Source organism: Pelophylax lessonae (assembly GCF_965119305.1).
Source record: "Pelophylax lessonae genome assembly, chromosome: 3".
Classification (NCBI taxonomy): domain Eukaryota; kingdom Metazoa; phylum Chordata; class Amphibia; order Anura; family Ranidae; genus Pelophylax; species Pelophylax lessonae.
In genome coordinates, this window is record NC_138770.1 from 671,697,430 (window position 1) to 671,719,431 (window position 22,002).

Genomic DNA, 22,002 nt, shown 5'->3' on the forward strand with positions numbered 1-22,002 from the left:
TTGGCTGTTTTCAATGCTGTCTTTTTTTTTAATCTTGCGCCGAGTACCCGGAAGTGATGTCATGACATAATTTCTGGGTTTTTACATGGAGACCCGATGAGAGCCAAATGCTCTGATTGGTTCCTTGTAATGACAGCTGAGTGGCTTCTCAGCCGCATCGGTCGTCATTACAAGACAGCCAACCGTCGGCTATGGACGCCGGTACCGGGGTGATGCCTCTAGCTGCAGCCATCACTCCAGTACAAGCACTTTCCCGAAATATCGGCAACCTCAGGGGCTGATTGCGATATATCAAGGAAAGTGCAGATCGGCCCTTGATATTTCGGCTTTGCTGATAATCAGTCGATCCCTTTTTATATACACACATATACATACATACATACATACATACACACAATAAAAAATAAAGCTTAACCGAAGACAAAAGACAACATGGCCACATACATGCGATAGTTACCCAACCTAATGCACAGTGCATAGCTATAAAGAGTTGACACCCACACAACAGCGTACCTTATGCAAAGATGTCAGAGCCAGCCAATCACTGTACAGCAATGTACAGGGAAGGGACTGTTCTGTGGGCATCAACTCTTCATAGCTATGCACGGATCCTGTCGGCAGAAAGAGGCGGGGCTACTACGACATATACGCTGCAATGGATTGCCGCCAGGAAAGCAAAAATAAATTACCATAATTATTTCATACAAAATTTCCATTTTTTTTAAAATTCTGGATAGAGTAGGAAGGGTTAACACTTTTTTGCCATCTGTGTCCCATTGGGGAGATTTCCCTTCACTTCCTGTCCCATAGCCAATACAGGAAGTGAGAGGAGATCCTTGCAAAGTGAGGGAATCCCGGGGTGTCCCCATTGGAGGATTTGCCCTCTATTCTTGTTCTGTTGGCAACTCAAAATTAGTTTTTACTTTCAATGAGAACAGTAAACAGAGAGAGGGGGAATCTCCCTAACTGGGGCACAGACAGCAATAAAAAACCAACAGGAGTTCTAATCCATTTCCACTTTGTCCAGTTTTAGGTTAACATTTCTACATGTTGTTACATAGAACACCAGACATCGTCACTGAACACCGGACATCGTCACTGAACACCGGACATCGTCACTGAACACCGGACATCGTCACTGAACACCGGACATCGTCACTGAACACTGGACATCGTCACTAAACAGCGGACATCGTCACTGAATTCATCTCAAGTCATGGCCAGCAATGGTCAGAGATCCAATACAGCAGAGGAGGGGGGGGAATATAAAATCTGTGTATAAACCCAGTTCAATGATTTACTAGGGGTGGAAGTACTAAAGGCAAATAGACTGCATTTTACAATTGCTTCAGAGCTTAGTAAATGAGGCGACGCTTCACTTTGCAAAGAATACCCAATCACATGCAAGGAGAGGGAAAAAAAAAAATAAAAAATTGCCATTTTTCTTGCACATGATTTGATGACAATTCAGCAGAGCTTCCCTTCTGCAAGGCTGTCTGCGATTCCAGAATGGTGGCAAAACGAGGAACGTGTTTGTAATGCAATTATTTCTCAATGGCACCCTAATCACGGTGCAATTTTGCTGCGATAGTCGCAGGACATGTGTCGCCCAAAAGAAGTTCCAGAACTTTTGGGAGACGCACTTCCCGCGATTTTGTGTGCGCGACAAAACAAAAAAATGCATCTTATTTAGGGTGCTATTGAGAAATAATGGCATCAAAAACCGCGCCCTCCTGCAATTCCGCTCTCTATACAAATCGCCTCGGTGTGATTGGAGCCTCAGCCTATGCTCCGGAGGAACTGCACTTGCAGAGTCTGTTTACCTTTAGTATGTACACCCCAATATCAGCAGATTATCTTCTATTATCACAGTGTGGGAATATCAGCCAGACCCGAGGGATATACACAGATACATCTCTCATACACAGAGCGCAGTGCCAAGATAGAGATCAGAAATGTGGAAGAAGAATGAATCCACCACCGACACTCACAGTACATGACAATGAGGAACGTGAATTCACTGACAAACCGCTCAGGAATGTTCCCCGGCCTGTCCATAAAAACACTGGGGAATCCCCAACCTGCCTCATAGGGAAATACCCAAATCCACCCAATGTGTACACACCTGAAACCCCCCACTCCACACACACAGTGTACACACCTGAAACCCCCCACTCCACACACACAGTGTACACACCTGAAACCCCCCACTCCACACACACACAGTGTACACACCTGACCCCCCCCCCCCTCCCCACACACACAGTGTACACACCTGACCCCCCCCCCTCCCCACACACACAGTGTACACACCTGACCCCCCCCCCTCCCCACACACAGTGTACACACCTGACCCCCCCCCTCCCCACACACAGTGTACACACCTGAAACCCCCCCTCCCCACACACAGTGTACACACCTGAAACCCCCCACTCCACACACAGTGTACACACCTGAAACCCCCCACTCCACACACAGTGTACACACCTGAAACCCCCCACTCCACACACCTGAAACCCCCCACTCCACACACCTGAAACCCCCCACTCCACACACCTGAAACCCCCCACTCCACACACAGTGTACACACCTGAAACCCCCCACTCCACACACCTGAAACCCCCCACTCCACACACCTGAAACCCCCCACTCCACACACCTGAAACCCCCCACTCCACACACCTGAAACCCCCCACTCCACACACCTGAAACCCCCCACTCCACACACCTGAAACCCCCCACTCCACACAGTGTACACACCTGAAACCCCCCACTCCACACACCTGAAACCCCCCACTCCACACACCTGAAACCCCCCACTCCACACACCTGAAACCCCCCACTCCACACACCTGAAACCCCCCACTCCACACACACAGTGTACACACCTGAAACCCCCCACTCCACACACACACAGTGTACACACCTGACCCCCCCCCCCTCCCCACACACAGTGTACACACCTGAAACCCCCCTCCCCACACACAGTGTACACACCTGAAACCCCCCACTCCACACACACAGTGTACACACCTGACACCCCCCCCCCCCCCACACACAATGTACACACCTGCCTGATCTCCCCCCCACACACACACAGTGTACACACCTGAACCCCCCCCCCCCCCACACACAGTGTACACACCTCACACCCCCCCCCACACACAGTGTACACACCTGACACCCCCCCCCCACACACACAGTGTACACACCTCACACCCCCCCCCCACACACAGTGAACACACCTGACACCCCCCCCCACACACACAGTGCACACACCTGACACCCCCCACACACAGTGTACACACCTGACACACCCCCCACACACAGTGTACACACCTGACACACCCCCCACACACAGTGTACACACCTGACACACCCCCCACACACAGTGTACACACCTGACACCCCCCCCCCACACACACACACACACAGTGTACACACCTGACACCCCCCCCCCTCACAGTGTACACGCCTGACACCCCCCCCCCACACACACACACAGTGTACACACCTGACACCCCCCCCCACAGTGTACACACCTGACACCCCCCCCCCACACACACAGTGTACACACCTGACACCCCCCCCCCCCCACACAGTGTACACACCTGAACCCCCCCTCCCCCTGCATACACAAGGTGTACGAACCTGAACCACACACATTCAGAGGGGAAGACTCACAACTTACAATCCCCACCACTATCTCCCAGAATAGAAGCCAAAAAGACTGATGGTGGAAAAAGACACTGCTGAATATTTGTTTCCTCCTCCCAGATTTGAAGTCATTGTCCCCTGAATGTAATAAAATCTGACGGCTTAAAAAAAAAAAAAAAAAAAAAAAAAAGACCAATATTAAAAAAAAGTACATTTAAATAGAGAACCCCCCCCTCCCCAAAAGGATTTCTGCACATAAAATTAATTTAACCGAATGTTCGTATATAGTAAAAGCATTCCACGTTTAACGATCTTCCTACGTATGAACATTCAGTGACATTCATTTTTTGTGTGGCAATCCTCTTGATTTTTTTCTATATATTGGTCGGTGGGATGACCAGATTGCTTTGCATTGTCATATATATATATATATATATATATATATATATATATATATATATATATATATATATATATATATATATATATATATATATATATATATATATATATATATAATATTTTTATTTGAGGGATTAATCCTCTGCTGGTCACTACCCCACTTTAAACAAAAAACATTGAAAATTGCATCCGCTGTCACCGAGGGGTTAATCTGCCACTACAAGCCACCAGACATGCCATCATTGCCATGTGTAGCTCAGAGGAGATCACAGACTGAGCCGCCGTCGGGTTACTTCCTCTCTCTATCACATGCTGATCACAGCTCAACCCGAAAACCACACCGACGTCACAGCACACCGGAACATCTCCGTACAGACACTGCCCACACATCACCATAACAGTGTGTGACTGCGGGGGGGGGGCATTGGAGTGTAGGCTCCCCCACTGCAGGGACGGATAAAATTAGGATCATATCTTCTGTGCAGTGTTGGGGGTACCTCAGCTATATAACCATATAATATTATCGTGCAACTGAGATGGGACATTAGAGTGTAAGCTCCTATGGCAGAGAGATTGATGTGACTCAGCATGGTCTGTGCAGTGCCATGGTATATGTCAGAGATATATATACAGTGCTTTGAAAAAGTATTCATACCCCTTGAAATTTTCCACATTTTGTCATGTTACAACCAAAAACGTAAATATATTTTATTGGGATTTTATGTGATAGACTGACACAAAGTGTCACATAATTGTGAAGTGGAAGGAAAATGATAAATGTTTTTTTTTTTTTAACAAATAAATCTGTGAAAAGTGTGGCGTGCATTTGTATTCACCCCCCTTTACTCGGATACCCATAACTAAAATCTAGTGGAACCAATTGCCTTCAGAAGTCACCTAATTAGTAAATAGAGTCCACCTGTGTGTAATTTAATCTCAGTATAAATACAGCTGTTCTGTGAAGCCCTCAGAGGTTTGTTAGAGAACCTTAGGCCCCCCCATTCACATGGGCTGTACACAGAAGGCTTTTTATCTTAATGCATAGAATGCACCTTCTGCCTTTACAACTCATTTAAAGCAGAGTTCCACCCAAAAGTGGAACTTCCGCTTTAAATAGTCCTAACCCATTTGGCATGTCATTTTTGGGGGGGGGGGGGGGGGGAGCGGGTACCTAGTTTTGACAGGTACCCTCTCCCACTTCCGCTCGGAGCGCCGCGGTGCCCTGAGCGAAGTTCTCCTCTCTCCCTCCCTCCCTGCAATCTTCTGGGACATGTCAGAGGTCCCAGAAGATTGCCAGCCAATCACGACGCATAGCGCAACTCACGCATGCGCAGTGCGTACCCGGCTGTGAAGTCGCAAACTGTCACAGCCGGGTGCCCACATCAGTGATGCCGGCGGCGCGGAGTAGAGAGGGAGAAGATGGCGCATCGCTGGACAGGTGAGTGTGCAGTTAGGCTGGAACTCCGCTTTAAAGCAGGGTTACGTTAGGTTATAAAAATCTCCCAAGCTTTGAAGATCTCACGGAGCGCTGTTCAATCCTTCATGGGAAAATGGAAAGTGTATGGCACAACTGCAACCCTACCAAGACATGGACGTCCACCTAAACTGACCGGCCGGGCAAGGAGAGCATTCATCAGAGAAGCAGCCAAGAGGCCCATGGGAACTCTGGAGGAGCTGCAGAGATCCACAGCTCAGGTGGGAGAATCTGTCCACAGGACAACTATTAGTCGTGCTCCACAAATCTGCCCTTTATGGAAGAGTGAGAAGAAGAAAGCCATTGGTGAAAGAAAGCCATAAGAAGTCCTGTTTGCAGTTTGGGAGAAGCCATGTGGGGGACACAGCAAACATGTGGAAGAATGAGCTCTGCTCAGAGGAGACCAAACTGAACTTTATGGCCTAAAAGCAAAACACTATGTGTGGCGGAAAAACGGAATTTTTGTAAAATCTTACCTGTAAAATTCCTTTCTCTGAGTCCTCCGACAGTCGCCGCCTCTTCATATTCGTCACATATGGGGTATTAGACTTTGCTCCGAAGGAGTAGCTAGGCAACAGAATATGTTAACAATAAAGCTTTAACATATCCCACCCTCAAGGGGTGGTCCCCTCAGTCAATACCCTCCTACTTCCTGCAACCATATCTCAGTTTTAGTGGAATAGCAGTAGAGTATACATTCAAACCCCAAAAGAGGGGCGGGGGCGGCGACTGTCGGAGGACTCAGAGAAAGGAATTTTACAGGTAAGATTTTACAAAAATTCCGTTTTCTCTTACGTCCTCCGACAGTCGCCGCCTCTTCATATTCGTCACATATGGGGACGTCCCAAAGCAGTGCAAACATGAGGGGTGGGAAACGCATCCGCGCCGAAAGGCAACGCAGTCTCCGCATCAAAGAAAGGAACCTTACCAAAGGAAGGAAACCAGCTGGGCAACAGCAAAAATAAGTGCTCAACAGGAGCAACAACCCAGGAAAAGACAAAAAACCCAGGGGATACAAAAAACTATCCCAACAGCCAGGAGTCCCCAACAAGGGACCCTAGGGAACAGCCGCACTAAGAACCTTGCGGCCAAAGGAAGCATCCGCCGATGCCTGAACATCTACTTTGTAGAATTTTGTGAAAGTGTGCACGGTCGACCAAGTCGCCGCCTTACACACCTGGGCTACAGAAGCCCCATGACGGCAGGCCCAAGACGTACTCAGAGATCTAGTAGAGTGCGCCTTCACAGGCACAGGGGGAACCTTCCCCTGCAAGGCATAGGCCTGTTCAATGGTCTGCCTGATCCATTTGGCGATGGTAGAGGCCGAAGCCGCCATGCCCTTCCGAGGACCCTCTGGAAGAACAAACAAGGAGTCCGTCTTACGAAAAGACTCCGTCGATTTAAGGTAAACCCTAATCGCCCGAACAACATCCAGAGAGTGCAATCTCATCTCCTTTGGATGTTTAGGCTTCGTGCACAACGAAGGCAAAACAATATCCTCGTTAAGATGGAATTCCGAAACTCGTTTCGGCAGAAAAGAAGGATTAGGTCGCAAGACCACCTTATCCAAATGAACAACCAGGTACGGAGACTTGCAGGACAAAGCCGCCAGTTCCGACACTCTGCGAGCCGAAGTGATCGCCACCAAAAAGGCGACCTTTTTGGACAACATAGACAACGAGATCTCCCTGATCTGTTCAAAAGGAGCACGTTGTAACACAGATAGAACGAGATTCAAGTCCCAAGGGGGCAAAAGGATCCCTCCTAGGAGGAACCAGATGCCGCACACCCTGAATAAAGGTGCCAACCAAGGAGTTGGAAGCCACGGGACGTTGAAACAGAACGGCCAGCGCAGACACCTGACCCTTTATCGTAGCCAGCGCCAAACGCTGATCGACACCCGTCTGAAGGAAAGACAGCACACGGGAAACCGAGTACGTGCGGGGTGAAAAACCCCCTGGACTCACACCAGGCAAAATAGGCCTTCCAAGTACGGTAATAAACCTTCCCCGAGGAAGACTTCCTCGCGTTGATCAAAGTATGAACGACCTCTGGAGAGAGACCCTTCTCCTTCAGGACCTCGGTCTCAACAGCCAGGCCGTCAAAGCCAGCGACTGTAAAGCAGGATGGTAAATCGGTCCTTGAGACAGTAGATCGTCTCGAAGAGGCAGACGCCAAGGGGCGTCGACCGCCAGATTCACGAGGTCTGCGTACCAGGACCGGCGAGGCCAGTCCGGTGCCACAAGAATCACCGTGCTGCGTTCCGAGTGTAACCTGCGAAGGAACCTGGACAGCAACTGAATCGGTGGAAACGCGTACATCAGCCTGTACTGATGCCACGGGGCCACTAACGCGTCCGACGCGTCTGCCCGAGGGTCGCGCGTCCTTGCCACGAACCTCTTCACCTTGTAGTTGAGGCGAGACGCGAACAGGTCCACATCTGGAAGACCCCACTTCGCGCACAACATCTGGAAGACAGCCGGGTGGAGAGACCATTCCCCCTGATCCAGGGTCTGGCGACTCAGATAGTCCGCCTGCCAGTTCTCCACTCCCGGAATGTGAACCGCCGTTATCGCCGGGACATGAGTCTCGGCCCAAGATAGAATGTCGGCCACTTCTCGAGCCGCTCGGGCACTCCTGGTGCCCCCTTGGTGGTTGATGTAGGCCACCGCCGTGGCATTGTCCGTCTGCACCCGAACCGGGCAGCCCTGCAGTCGGTCCGTCCAGCGATGAAGACAGAGATTTATCGCACGTAATTCCAGAATGTTGATCGGGAGGGAAGACTCCCCCTCCGACCAGGTCCCCTGGGCGGACAGAACGCCCAGAACACCACCCCAGCCCGACAGGCTGGCATCCGTGGTGATTACCGTCCACGAGATCGGACGAAACGACTTGCCCCCGGACACCAACGGGGACTGGAGCCACCACAGAAGGTTTTCCCTGGTGCGATGACTCAACGAGATCTGAAGATCCAGAGATTGAGCTCGCCCGTCCCACCTGGACAGGATCTCCGCTTGGAGACCCCGCGTGTGAAACTGCGCGAAAGGAATCGCCTCGAAGGCCGAGACCATCAATCCCAGACATCTCATACACGTCCGCAGAGACGAGTGCGGAACGTCCCTGAGGGACCTGACTTCCTCCTGAAGAGTCCTGAGTTTGTCTTCCGGCAGGAAGACCTTCGCCTGCACCGAGTCCAGTATCATTCCCAGATAGGGGAGACGAACCGACGGACTCAGTGTCGACTTTGGAACATTTATCGTCCAACCAAACTCCTGCAGAGTTTGCATTGTGACAGACAGGTCCTCCTCCAGACCCTGTCTGGTCGCAGACCGAACCAGAATGTCGTCCAGATACCCCAGGACAGAAATGCCCTGGGCCCTCAATAATGCCAGAACCGGTGCAAGCACCTTGGTGAAGACCCGCGGAGCCGAGGCGAGACCAAAGGGCAACGCCACGAACTGGAAGTGATCCTCCGCAATGGCAAATCGAAGGTATCTCTGATGACCCTCGAATATGGGGATGTGAAGGTACGCATCCTTCAAATCGATGGAGGCCATGAATTCCCCCGGAACGAGGGCAGCCACCACCGAGCGCAGGGATTCCATGCGGAACTTGCGAACCCGCACAGAGCGGTTCAGAGCCTTCAAGTCCAGAATCGGACGAACCTTGCCCTCCTTCCTGGGCACGGTGAACAGATTGGAATAAAACCCCCGAAATCTGTCCCGATGAGGCACCGGAACCACCACTCCCTGAGCCCTTAGGTCCCGCACCGCCAGGTGCAGATCCCGCAGGCGCTCTGGAGACAGTTGAAGATTTGAGGGAAAAAATCTGCTCTCCGGCCGAGAGAGAAACTCGATCTTGTAACCAGATCGAACGATTTCCAGAACCCATCTGTCCCGCACACGGGCCAACCAGGGCTGAAGAAAACCGAGCAAGCGTCCCCCCACCCCAAAACTGGGTGAGGGCGCCCCTTCAGGCCGAACTGTTATGGGCTGCAGGTCCGGATTGGCCGGACTTCTGTTTCCCAGACCAGGGCTTCTTCTGAGAGCCTTGGCCTTTGAACGGTTTGCCCTTGTAGTGCGGCCGAAAGGCACGAAAGGACCCCTGAGGGGGCCGAAAATTAGCATGCTTCTTCCCAGAAGCCCCCTTAGCCTTGGGGAAATGGGGCAAGAGAGTGCTCTTACCCCCGGTGATCCCCTTAATCAACACATCCAGGGACTCCCCAAAAAGGCGAGACCCATCATAAGGCAGATTGGCTAAGGTCTTACGGGAAGATTGGTCCACCGACCAACATTTCAACCAAACCAGGCGGCGAGACAACACCGCCACGCTGTGCACACGTGCAGCCAACGGAATCAGGTCCAGGTCCGCATCACACAGATACATGACACCCTGGTGGATCTGATCCACCATATCCAGGGTCGCCGCCGAGGCCGAATCGGCCACTAGGACGCGCCTAAGCATCTGCGTCCAACTTGCGATCGCCTGGGCCGCCATGAGAGAAGCAAACAGAGCCTTAAGCATAGAACCCGTAACAGAATAAGTATGACGGGCAAGAGACTCCAGTCTCCTATCCGTGGCATCACGGAAAACAGGGGAACCCTCTGCAGGAATCGCAGTGGCTTTGTTCAAAACTGCAATTGCATGATCCACTGGCGGAGGCACACACCACCGTTCATCAGTGGCAGGCGAGAAAGGATAACGCAGCTTGAATTTACTTGGTACCGCAAAAGGCTTGCGCAGATCGCGCCATTGATCCTTAACAGCGCGCTGAAAATCAGCATTGCAGGGAAAAACCTGCGGCGTCCTGCGTTTCCTCTGCGTCCCATAAGCCGCCAAGGCAGCGGGGGGACACACTTCGTCTTGCAAACGTAGCGTCTGCTTAATGGAAGCAATCAACTCATCCATGATTGCAAGCTCTTCAGGCGAGCCAGGGGGAGAATTATCAACCCCCTCAACTTCAGCCTCTACCTCAGACCCCACTAGATCAAGAGAGGAGCGGGACCCCGATAAGGAGGTCCCTGCCAGAACAGCCCCATCACCTTCACCCTCAGAATCAGAGGACAGAGCAACTCTGGGCCGTTTAGTAGATTGAGCAGCCACCAGCATTTGCACCTGGGCAGCAAGGCCAGCCACAATAGTGGCTAAATCCCCCCCTGGGGGGGAAACAGCGGTCCCCTGGCTTTCCACCAATACTGTAGGAAACTTGCCCTCCTGAGAATCCATTGCCCCTGTAATGCCAGACAACCAAGGGTTAACTGCCCCCTTTTAGCAAGCGCGGCAAGCGCAGCCCACCGCACCACACTCAGGCACAATGAGACCCCCACAGGGAATATACAAACTGAATACAGGCAATGGATAGCAAGAACAGAAGGATAAAACCTGAGGAGACCCCGCTGCTGCTGCTGCCTCGATCGGTGTTCCTGGAAAGAGGAAGTGATGCTGCCAGGGCGCTCTATGTAAGCCTATGGAGGCTACAAGAAAATGGCCGCCGTGCATGTAAACCATGCGGCCGGAGCGGGCGCCGGTAAAATGGCGTCGTTTGGCGCCGAAAACGCCGCTCCACAGTGCATAAAAACACACACATTACATCCCAATATAAGGATACATGTTAGATCGCCGCAGCGTTCGCTGTATATGCCCAAACATGCCAAGAAAAAACATGCCCCACAGCACACAGCTTCCCACACTGCCCAGCCTGACACACACAGTGTCATACAGCTCCCCCCCCCCTTGCAGCCCACAGCATGCAGCCGAGAGATAGGGAGACAAGCAGTGTGATTAAAGGCAGGTTACACAGTCCCAGACTGAGACCCCCCCAGACAGACAGGTCCCCACATAAATACACTTACCTCACATGGCGTGGGGAACCCGCACAGGCGAACAAGCCGCTGCACATGAGGCAGGGAGAGTCGCCATTCAAGACGCACACAATGGAGGTTAAGAAACCGCACAGCGTCCGGTGAGGTAGCCACCTCACCAATCATCCCTGCACCGAACAGGGATGGGTCGTTCACTGTGCCAGGAGCGTTACCTGGCTGAACGCTCGATGGCAGACTGGGAAGCCACTGACCCACGACCTGCGACCAGGGGGATCAGCCCGAGACCCAGCCCGCATGATCCTCTTCGTCCGAAGAACTAACTAATGCTGACAAAAATAACAGCTAAGTAAAGATAGAGAGAAAACTCAAACAAAATATTAAAAAGAAGAAAGAGTCTGGGACAGAAAGTCCCAGCACAGAGAGAGCCAGCCACTCCTGACAAGCTAGACATTAAAACTGAGATATGGTTGCAGGAAGTAGGAGGGTATTGACTGAGGGGACCACCCCTTGAGGTGGGATATGTTAAAGCTTTATTGTTAACATATTCTGTTGCCTAGCTACTCCTTCGGAGCAAAGTCTAATACCCCATATGTGACGAATATGAAGAGGCGGCGACTGTCGGAGGACGTAAGAGAAACTAACACTGCACATCACCCTGAACACACCATCCCCACTGTGAAACATGGTGGTGGCAGCATCATGTTGTGGAGATGCTTTTCTTCAGCAGGGACAGGGAAGCTGGTCAGAGTGGATAGGAAGATGGATGGAGCCAAATACAGGGTAATCTTAGAAGAAGAAAACCCATTAGAGTCTGCAAAAGACTTGAGACTGGGGCGGAGGTTCATCTTCCAGCAGGACAACGAACCGAAACATCCAGCCAGAGCTACAATGGAATGCTTTAAAGCAGGGATCCTCAAACTACGGCCCTCCGGCTGCTGCAGAAATACACATCCCATGAGGCATTGTAAAACTCTGACCTTCACAGACATGACCAGGCATGATGGGAATTGTAGTTCCTGAACAACTGGAGGGCCACAGGTTGAAGACCCCTGGTTTAGATCAAAGCATATTCATGTGTTAGAATGGCCCAGTCCTATCACTAGTACTATATTATTAACTGTTCCTTGACAATCTAGCCCTTCCATCAGAAGAACCCCATTCATCTCCCAATGTTTATTATGGTAAAGCCAATTGGCTCCCATGTATTATGCAACGCATTGTTCTTATAAATACTGTATCTTTATGTATTAACACCTATTAACTTCAATAAAAAAAATAAAAAATAAAAAATAAAAGCATAAACAATAGAATGGGCCAGTCAAAAGTCGAGACCTAAATCCCATTGAGAATCTGTGGCAAGACTTGAAAATTGCTGTTCACAGACGCTCTCCATCCAATCTGACAGAGCTTGAGATATTTTGCAAAGAAGAATGGGCATAAATGTCCCTCTCTAGATGTGCAAAGCTGGTAGAGACATCCCCAAAAAGACTTGCAGCTGTAATTGCAGGGAAAGGCGGTTCTACAAAGTAATGACTCAGGGGGGTGAATACAAATGCAGCCACACTTTTCACAGATATATTTGTAAAACATTTTAAAAATCATCATTTATCATTTTCCTTCCACTTCACAATTATCTGCTACTCTGTGTGGATCTATTACAGGGTTTCTCCTGAGGTTGCTGGGAGTTCCTTGAGAAATGAGCAATTTCTGCCTCTCAGATAAGTTCCCACTGACACCATTGTTGCTTTTAGCTATCTGTAATGGGGTAAATCTTCCCAATGATGAGAAGAGTAAGGAGCATTCTTCCCACTGACTGTCACACTAATGTGTCATGAGTTGTAGATTTTTCATTTTTAGCAGGGGTTCCCCGAGACCAGAAATTTATTTTAAGGGTTCCTCCGTGTTGAAAAGGTTGGGAAAGGCGGATCTATCACATAAAATACATTTATGTTTTTGGTTGCAACAAGACAATGGGGTTTATTTACTAAAGGCAAATCCACTCCGAACTACAAGTGCATTTGGAAGTGCAGTCGCTGTAGATCTGAGGGGAAGATCTAAAATGAGGGGGGGGGGGGGGGGGGGGAGAAGAAAGATCTAAAATGAGGGGGGAAGAAAGATCCAAAACGAGGGGGGGGGGGGGGAGAAGAACCAAAACGAGGGGGGGGGGAGAAGAACCAAAACGAGGGGGGGGGAGAAGAACCAAAACGAGGGGGGGGGGGGGGAGAAGAACCAAAACGAGGGGGGGGGGGGAGAAGATCCGAAATGAGGAGGGGGGGGGGGGAGGAGATCTGAAATGAGGAGGGGGGGGGGGAGGAGATCTGAAATGAGGGGGGGGGGGGAGGAGGAGATCTGAAATGAGGGGGGGGGGGAGGAGATCTGAAATGAGGGGGGGGGGGGGGGGAGGAGATCTGAAATGAGGAGGGGGGGGGAGGAGATCTGAAATGAGGGGGGGGGGAGGAGATCTGAAATCAGGGGGGAGGAGATCTGAAATGAGGGGGGAGGAGATCTGAAATGAGAGGGGGGGGGGATCTGAAATGAGAGGGGGGGGATCTGAAATGAGAGGGGGGGGGGGGAGATCTGAAATGAGAGGGGGGGGGGAGATCTGAAATGAGAGGGGGGGGGAGATCTGAAATGAGGGGGGGGGGAGATCTGAAATGAGAGGGGGGGGGGAGATCTGAAATGAGAGGGGGGGGGGGAGATCTGAAATGAGAGGGGGGGGGGAGATCTGAAATGAGAGGGGGGGGGGAGATCTGAAATGAGAGGGGGGGGGGAGATCTGAAATGAGAGGGGGGGGGGGAGATCTGAAATGAGAGGGGGGGGATCTGAAATGAGAGGGGGGGGGAGAGATCTGAAATGAGAGGGGGGGGGGAGAGATCTGAAATGAGAGGGGGGGGTGGGGAGATCTGAAATGAGGGGGGGGGGGAGATCTGAAATGAGAGGGGGGGGGAGATCTGAAATGAGAGGGGGGGGGAGATCTGAAATGAGAGGGGGGGGAGATCTGAAATGAGAGGGGGGGGGAGATCTGAAATGAGAGGGGGGGGGGGGAGATCTGAAATGAGAGGGGGGGGGGGGAGATCTGAAATGAGAGGGGGGGGGAGATCTGAAATGAGAGGGGGGGGGAGATCTGAAATGAGAGGGGGGGGGGAGATCTGAAATGAGAGGGGGGGGGGGATCTGAAATGAGAGGGGGGGGGGAGGAGATCTGAAATGAGGAGGGGGGGAGGAGATCTGAAATGAGGAGGGGGGGGGGGGGAGGAGATCTGAAATGAGGAGGGGGGGGGAGGAGATCTGAAATGAGGGGGGGGGGGGGAGGAGATCTGAAATGAGGGGGGGGGGAGGAGGAGATCTGAAATGAGGAGGGGGGGGGGAGGAGATCTGAAATGAGGGGGGGGGGGAGGAGATCTGAAATCAGGGGGGGGGGGAGGAGATCTGAAATCAGGGGGGGGGGGGGGGAGGAGATCTGAAATCAGGGGGGGGGGAGATCTGAAATGAGAGGGGGGGGATCTGAAATGAGAGGGGGGGGGATCTGAAATGAGAGGGGGGGGGGATCTGAAATGAGAGGGGGGGGGATCTGAAATGAGAGGGGGGGGGGATCTGAAATGAGAGGGGGGGGATCTGAAATGAGAGGGGGGGGGGGGGGGAGATCTGAAATGAGAGGGGGGGGGAGATCTGAAATGAGAGGGGGGGGGGAGAGATCTGAAATGAGAGGGGGGGGGGGGAGATCTGAAATGAGAGGGGGGGGGGGAGATCTGAAATGAGAGGGGGGGGGGGAGATCTGAAATGAGAGGGGGGGGGGAGATCTGAAATGAGAGGGGGGGGGGAGATCTGAAATGAGAGGGGGGGGGATCTGAAATGAGAGGGGGGGGGGGATCTGAAATGAGAGGGGGGGGGATCTGAAATGAGAGGGGGGGGATCTGAAATGAGAGGGGGGGGATCTGAAATGAGAGGGGGGGGATCTGAAATGAGAGGGGGGGGGGATCTGAAATGAGAGGGGGGGGGATCTGAAATGAGAGGGGGGGGGGATCTGAAATGAGAGGGGGGGGGGGATCTGAAATGAGAGGGGGGGGGGGATCTGAAATGAGAGGGGGGGGGTGGGGAGATCTGAAATGAGGGGGGGGAGATCTGAAATGAGAGGGGGGGGAGATCTGAAATGAGAGGGGGGGGAGATCTGAAATGAGAGGGGGGGGGGGAGATCTGAAATGAGAGGGGGGGGGGGAGATCTGAAATGAGAGGGGGGGGGGGGGAGATCTGAAATGAGAGGGGGGGGGGGAGATCTGAAATGAGAGGGGGGGGGGGAGATCTGAAATGAGAGGGGGGGGGGAGATCTGAAATGAGAGGGGGGGGGGGGGGATCTGAAATGAGAGGGGGGGGGGGGGGGAGATCTGAAATGAGAGGGGGGGGGGGGAGATCTGAAATGAGAGGGGGGGGGGGAGATCTGAAATGAGAGGGGGGGGGGGGGAGATCTGAAATGAGAGGGGGGGGGGGGAGATCTGAAATGAGAGGGGGGGGGAGATCTGAAATGAGAGGGGGGGGGGGGGGAGATCTGAAATGAGAGGGGGGGGGGGATCGATCTGAAATGAGAGGGGGGGGGGGATCTGAAATGAGAGGGGGGGGGGATCTGAAATGAGAGGGGGGGGGGGATCTGAAATGAGAGGGGGGGGGGGATCTGAAATGAGAGGGGGGGGGGGATCTGAAATGAGAGGGGGGGGGGGATCTGAAATGAGAGGGGGGGGGAGATCTGAAATGAGAGGGGGGGGGGAGATCTGAAATGAGAGGGGGGGGGAGATCTGAAATGAGAGGGGGGGGGGAGATCTGAAATGAGAGGGGGGGGAGATCTGAAATGAGAGGGGGGGGGGGAGATCTGAAATGAGAGGGGGGGGGGGGAGATCTGAAATGAGAGGGGGGGGGGGGGAGATCTGAAATGAGAGGGGGGGGGGAGATCTGAAATGAGAGGGGGGGGGGGAGATCTGAAATGAGAGGGGGGGGGGGGATCTGAAATGAGAGGGGGGGGGGAGATCTGAAATGAGAGGGGGGGGGGAGATCTGAAATGAGAGGGGGGGGGGGAGATCTGAAATGAGGGGGGGGAGATCTGAAATGAGAGGGGGGGGGGATCTGAAATGAGAGGGGGGGGGGGATCTGAAATGAGAGGGGGAGGAGATCTGAAATGAGAGGGGGGGGGGAGATCTGAAATGAGAGGGGGGGGGGGGAGATCTGAAATGAGAGGGGGGGGGGGAGATCTGAAATGAGAGGGGGGGGGGGAGATCTGAAATGAGAGGGGGGGAGATCTGAAATGAGAGGGGGGGGGAGATCTGAAATGAGAGGGGGGGGAGATCTGAAATGAGAGGGGGGGGAGATCTGAAATGAGAGGGGGGGGAGATCTGAAATGAGAGGGGGGGGGAGATCTGAAATGAGAGGGGGGGGGGGGAGATCTGAAATGAGAGGGGGGGGGGAGATCTGAAATGAGAGGGGGGGGGAGATCTGAAATGAGAGGGGGGGGGAGATCTGAAATGAGAGGGGGGGGGAGATCTGAAATGAGAGGGGGGGGGAGATCTGAAATGAGAGGGGGGGGAGATCTGAAATGAGGGGGGGGGGGGGAGATCTGAAATGAGGGGGGGGGGAGATCTGAAATGAGGGGGGGGGGAGATCTGAAATGAGGGGGGGGAGATCTGAAATGAGGGGGGGGATCTGAAATGAGGGGGGGGATCTGAAATGAGGGGGGAGCTCTGCTGATTTCTATCATCCAATCATTTGCAAGCAAAAATGCTGTTTTTTATTTTTTTTGCATGTCCCCCCCCCCCCCTCAGATCTACAGTGACTGCACTTCAAGTAGTGCGCGGAGTGGATTTACCTTTAGTGAATAAACTCCAAATTGTGAAATATTTCAAGGGGTATGAATACTTTTTCGAGGCACTGTATATGTGTGTCATAATAGTGTGTGACTGTGTAGAGCGGGGGCATTAGAGTGTAAGCTCCTCTGGTACAGAGTGGGATGTGAAGGGCTCAGTGTCTCTGCACCGCACTGTTGTATATATCAGAGCTATATAAAAGGTTTATTAATATTATCACCACTGTGTGGAGGGACATAAGAGTGTAAGCTCCTCTGGCACAGAGAGCTGCAAGACCCGTTGCCGGCTTCTTCAGCATTGGTTCTACCACTACCCATGTCCCTGTGCACTCCTATAGGATGGATCGGCCATGTTTGATGCATGTGTAGAGGTAATACAGGTACTCACGTGTCGCCCTCTTCTGACAGGTAGGTGAAGCTGTTGATGTGCTCGGTGCCTAGGCTCCCGGTGACCCCCCTGGGGGGAAGGCTGGCAGTCTGTGGATCGGGCTCTGTGCCGGTGGAGGGGGAGTCCTCATTAAAGGGCACTGTGCCAGTCTGTGGAGCTCTCTCTGCCACCAGGATTTCAGGTTCCCCATTTAGAGTCCGTGAGGCAAGCTCTGTGCTCTCACAGTGTCCAGTAGGGGGCAGGCTGTCTATGATGGAGGCGGATCCATAGGAGGAGTCTATGCGCTCTGCATCCTGGGCCTCTGCCTGCTGCTCCTTGGACTGGTGGAGGATGGAGGAGTCCGGATTGGAGGCTCCGGGATATCGGGGGAGACCCTCATCCTGCAAGGATTGCAGAGAGTCCGCGAGACCGGAGTCAAAGCGCACCTCTTCTGGGTGGAGTCCGAGCGTCTTCGCCTCCCAGTCCTCCGACATCATCCAATCTCACTAAAGAGCCACCTGGTGGGAAGGGAAAGAGTTACATCAAAGGGGCGCACACACAGATTACATCCTACATCATAGGGGTGCGCACTGGGCATGTGCTAAATCAGAGGGGCGCACACTACAATAAAGGGGCCCGCACCCACCGTCCCCTACATCCCAGGGGCCCGCACCCACCGTCCCCTACATCCCAGGGGCCCGCACCCACCGTCCCCTACATCCCAGGGGCCCGCACCCACCGTCCCCTACATCCCAGGGGCCCGCACCCACCGTCCCCTACATCCCAGGGGCCCGCACCCACCGTCCTCTACATCCCAGGGGCCCGCACCCACCGTCCCCTACATCCCAGGGGCCCGCACCCACCGTCCCCTACATCCCAGGGGCCCGCACCCACCGTCCCCTACATCCCAGGGGCCCGCACCCACCGTCCCCTACATCCCAGGGGCCCGCACCCACCGTCCCCTACATCAGAGGGGCCCGCACCCACCGTCCCCTACATCCCAGGGGCCCGCACCCACCGTCCCCTACATCCCAGGGGCCCGCACCCACCGTCCCCTACATCCCAGGGGCCCGCACCCACCGTCCCCTACATCCCAGGGGCCCGCAACCACCGTCCCCTACATCCCAGGGGCCCGCAACCACCGTCCCCTACATCCCAGGGGCCCGCAACCACCGTCCCCTACATCCCAGGGGCCCGCAACCACCGTCCCCTACATCCCAGGGGCCCGCAACCACCGTCCCCTACATCCCAGGGGCCCGCAACCACCGTCCCCTACATCCCAGGGGCCCGCAACCACCGTCCCCTACATCCCAGGGGCCCGCAACCACCGTCCCCTACATCCCAGGGGCCCGCAACCACCGTCCCCTACATCCCAGGGGCCCGCAACCACCGTCCCCTACATCCCAGGGGCCCGCAACCACCGTCCCCTACATCCCAGGGGCCCGCAACCACCGTCCCCTACATCCCAGGGGCCCGCAACCACCGTCCTCTACATCCCAGGGGCCCGCACCCACCGTCCCCTACATCCCAGGGGCCCGCAACCACCGTCCCCTACATCCCAGGGGCCCGCAACCACCGTCCTCTACATCCCAGGGGCCCGCACAGACCATCCCCTACATCCCAGGGGCCCGCGCCCACCGTCCCCTACATCCCAGGGGCCCGCGCCGACCGTCCCCTACATCCCAGGGGCCCACGCCGACCGTCCTACATCCCAGGGGCCCGCACCCACCGTCCCCTACATCCCAGGGGCCCGCACCCACCGTCCCCTACATCAGAGGGATGCACGCTACATCAGAGGGGCGCGCACCGGCCATCCCCTACATCCCAGGGGCCCGCGCCCACCGCCCCCTACATCCCAGGGGGCCCGCGCCCACCGTCCCCTACATCCCAGGGGGCCCGCGCCCACCGTCCCCTACATCCCAGGGGGCCCGCGCCCACCGTCCCCTACATCCCAGGGGGCCCGCGCCCACCGTCCCCTACATCCCAGGGGGCCCGCGCCCACCGTCCCCTACATCCCAGGGGGCCCGCGCCCACCTTCCCCTACATCCCAGGGGGCCCGCGCCCACCTTCCCCTACATCCCAGGGGGCCCGCGCCCACCTTCCCCTACATCCCAGGGGGCCCGCGCCCACCGTCCCCTACATCCCAGGGGCCCGCACCCACCGTCCCCTACATCCCAGGGGCCCGCACCCACCGTCCCCTACATCCCAGGGGCCCGCACCCACCGTCCCCTACATCCCAGGGGCCCGCACCCACCGTCCCCTACATCCCAGGGGCCCGCACCCACCGTCCCCTACATCCCAGGGGCCCGCACCCACCGTCCCCTACATCAGAGGGGCCCGCACCCACCGTCCCCTACATCCCAGGGGCCCGCACCCACCGTCCCCTACATCCCAGGGGCCCGCGCCCACCGTCCCCTACATCCCAGGGGCCCGCGCCCACCGTCCCCTACATCCCAGGGGCCCGCGCCCACCGTCCCCTACATCCCAGGGGCCCGCACCCACCGTCCCCTACATCCCAGGGGCCCACGCCGACCGTCCCCTACATCCCAGGGGCCCACGCCGACCGTCCCCTACATCCCAGGGGCCCACGCCGACCGTCCCCTACATCCCAGGGGCCCGCGCCCACCGTCCCCTACATCCCAGGGGCCCGCGCCCACCGTCCCCTACATCCCAGGGGCCCGCGCCCACCGTCCCCTACATCAGAGGGGCCCGCACCCACCGTCCCCTACATCCCAGGGGCCCGCACCCACCGTCCCCTACATCCCAGGGGCCCGCACCCACCGTCCCCTACATCCCAGGGGCCCGCAACCACCGTCCCCTACATCCCAGGGGCCCGCAACCACCGTCCCCTACATCCCAGGGGCCCGCACCCACCGTCCCCTACATCCCAGGGGGCCCGCACCCACCGTCCCCTACATCCCAGGGGGCCCGCACCCACCGTCCCCTACATCCCAGGGGGCCCGCGCCCACCGTCCCCTACATCCCAGGGGGCCCGCGCCCACCGTCCCCTACATCCCAGGGGGCCCGCGCCCACCGTCCCCTACATCCCAGGGGCCCGCGCCCACCGTCCCCTACATCCCAGGGGGCCCGCGCCCACCGTCCCCTACATCCCAGGGGGCCCGCGCCCACCGTCCCCTACATCCCAGGGGGCCCGCGCCCACCGTCCCCTACATCCCAGGGGCCCGCGCCGACCGTCCCCTACATCCCAGGGGCCCGCGCCTACCGTCCCCTACATCCCAGGGGCCCGCGCCTACCGTCCCCTACATCCCAGGGGCCCGCGCCTACCGTCCCCTACATCCCAGGGGCCCGCACCCACCGTCCCCTACATCCCAGGGGCCCGCACCCACCGTCCCCTACATCCCAGGGGCCCGCACCCACCGTCCCCTACATCCCAGGGGCCCGCACCCACCGTCCCCTACATCCCAGGGGCCCGCACCCACCGTCCCCTACATCCCAGGGGCCCGCACCCACCGTCCCCTACATCCCAGGGGCCCGCACCCACCGTCCCCTACATCCCAGGGGCCCGCACCCACCGTCCCCTACATCCCAGGGGCCCGCACCCACCGTCCCCTACATCCCAGGGGCCCGCACCCACCGTCCCCCCTACACCACAGGGGCCCGCACCGACCGTCCCCTACATCCCAGGGGCCCGCACCGACCGTCCCCTACATCCCAGGGGCCCGCACCGACCGTCCCCCCTACACCACAGGGGCCCGCACCGACCGTCCCCCCTACACCACAGGGGCCCGCACCCACCGTCCCCTACATCCCAGGGGCCCGCACCCACCGTCCCCTACATCAGAGGGGCCCGCACCAACCATCCCCCCTACATCCCAGGGGCCCGCACCCACCGCCCCCTACATCAGAGGGGCCCGCACCCACCGTCCCCTACATCAGAGGGGCCCGCACCCACCGCCCCCTACATCCCAGGGGCCCGCACCCACCGCCCCCTACATCCCAGGGGCCCGCACCCACCGCCCCCTACATCCCAGGGGGCCGCACCCACCGCCCCCTACATCCCAGGGGGCCGCACCCACCGCCCCCTACATCCCAGGGGGCCGCACCCACCGCCCCCTACATCCCAGGGGCCCGCACCCACCGCCCCCTACATCCCAGGGGCCCGCACCCACCGCCCCCTACATCCCAGGGGCCAGCACCCACCGCCCCCTACATCCCAGGGGCCCGCACCCACCGCCCCCTACATCCCAGGGGCCCGCACCCACCGCCCCCTACATCCCAGGGGCCCGCACCCACCGCCCCCTACATCCCAGGGGCCCGCACCCACCGTCCCCTACATCAGAGGGGCCCGCACCCACCGTCCCCTACATCAGAGGGGCCCGCACCCACCGCCCCCTACATCAGAGGGGCCCGCACCCACCGCCCCCTACATCAGAGGGGGGCACAATACAGCACTGATTATCCTGCCAGTAACACTT

The 22,002-nt window shown here is 56.3% G+C and overlaps 1 protein-coding gene across 1 annotated transcript in view; it reads right to left on the minus strand.

The window, feature by feature from the left end:
• Positions 1-22,002, minus strand: part of NFKBIE (NFKB inhibitor epsilon) — a 59,684-nt gene that overhangs the window by 37,180 nt on the left and 502 nt on the right. Inside the window, exon 2 of the mRNA XM_082251654.1 lies at positions 17,588-18,084. Within this exon, the coding sequence (XP_082107780.1) occupies positions 17,588-18,063 (476 nt within the window). The 5' untranslated portion in view covers positions 18,064-18,084. The remainder of the gene's footprint in view (positions 1-17,587; positions 18,085-22,002) is intronic.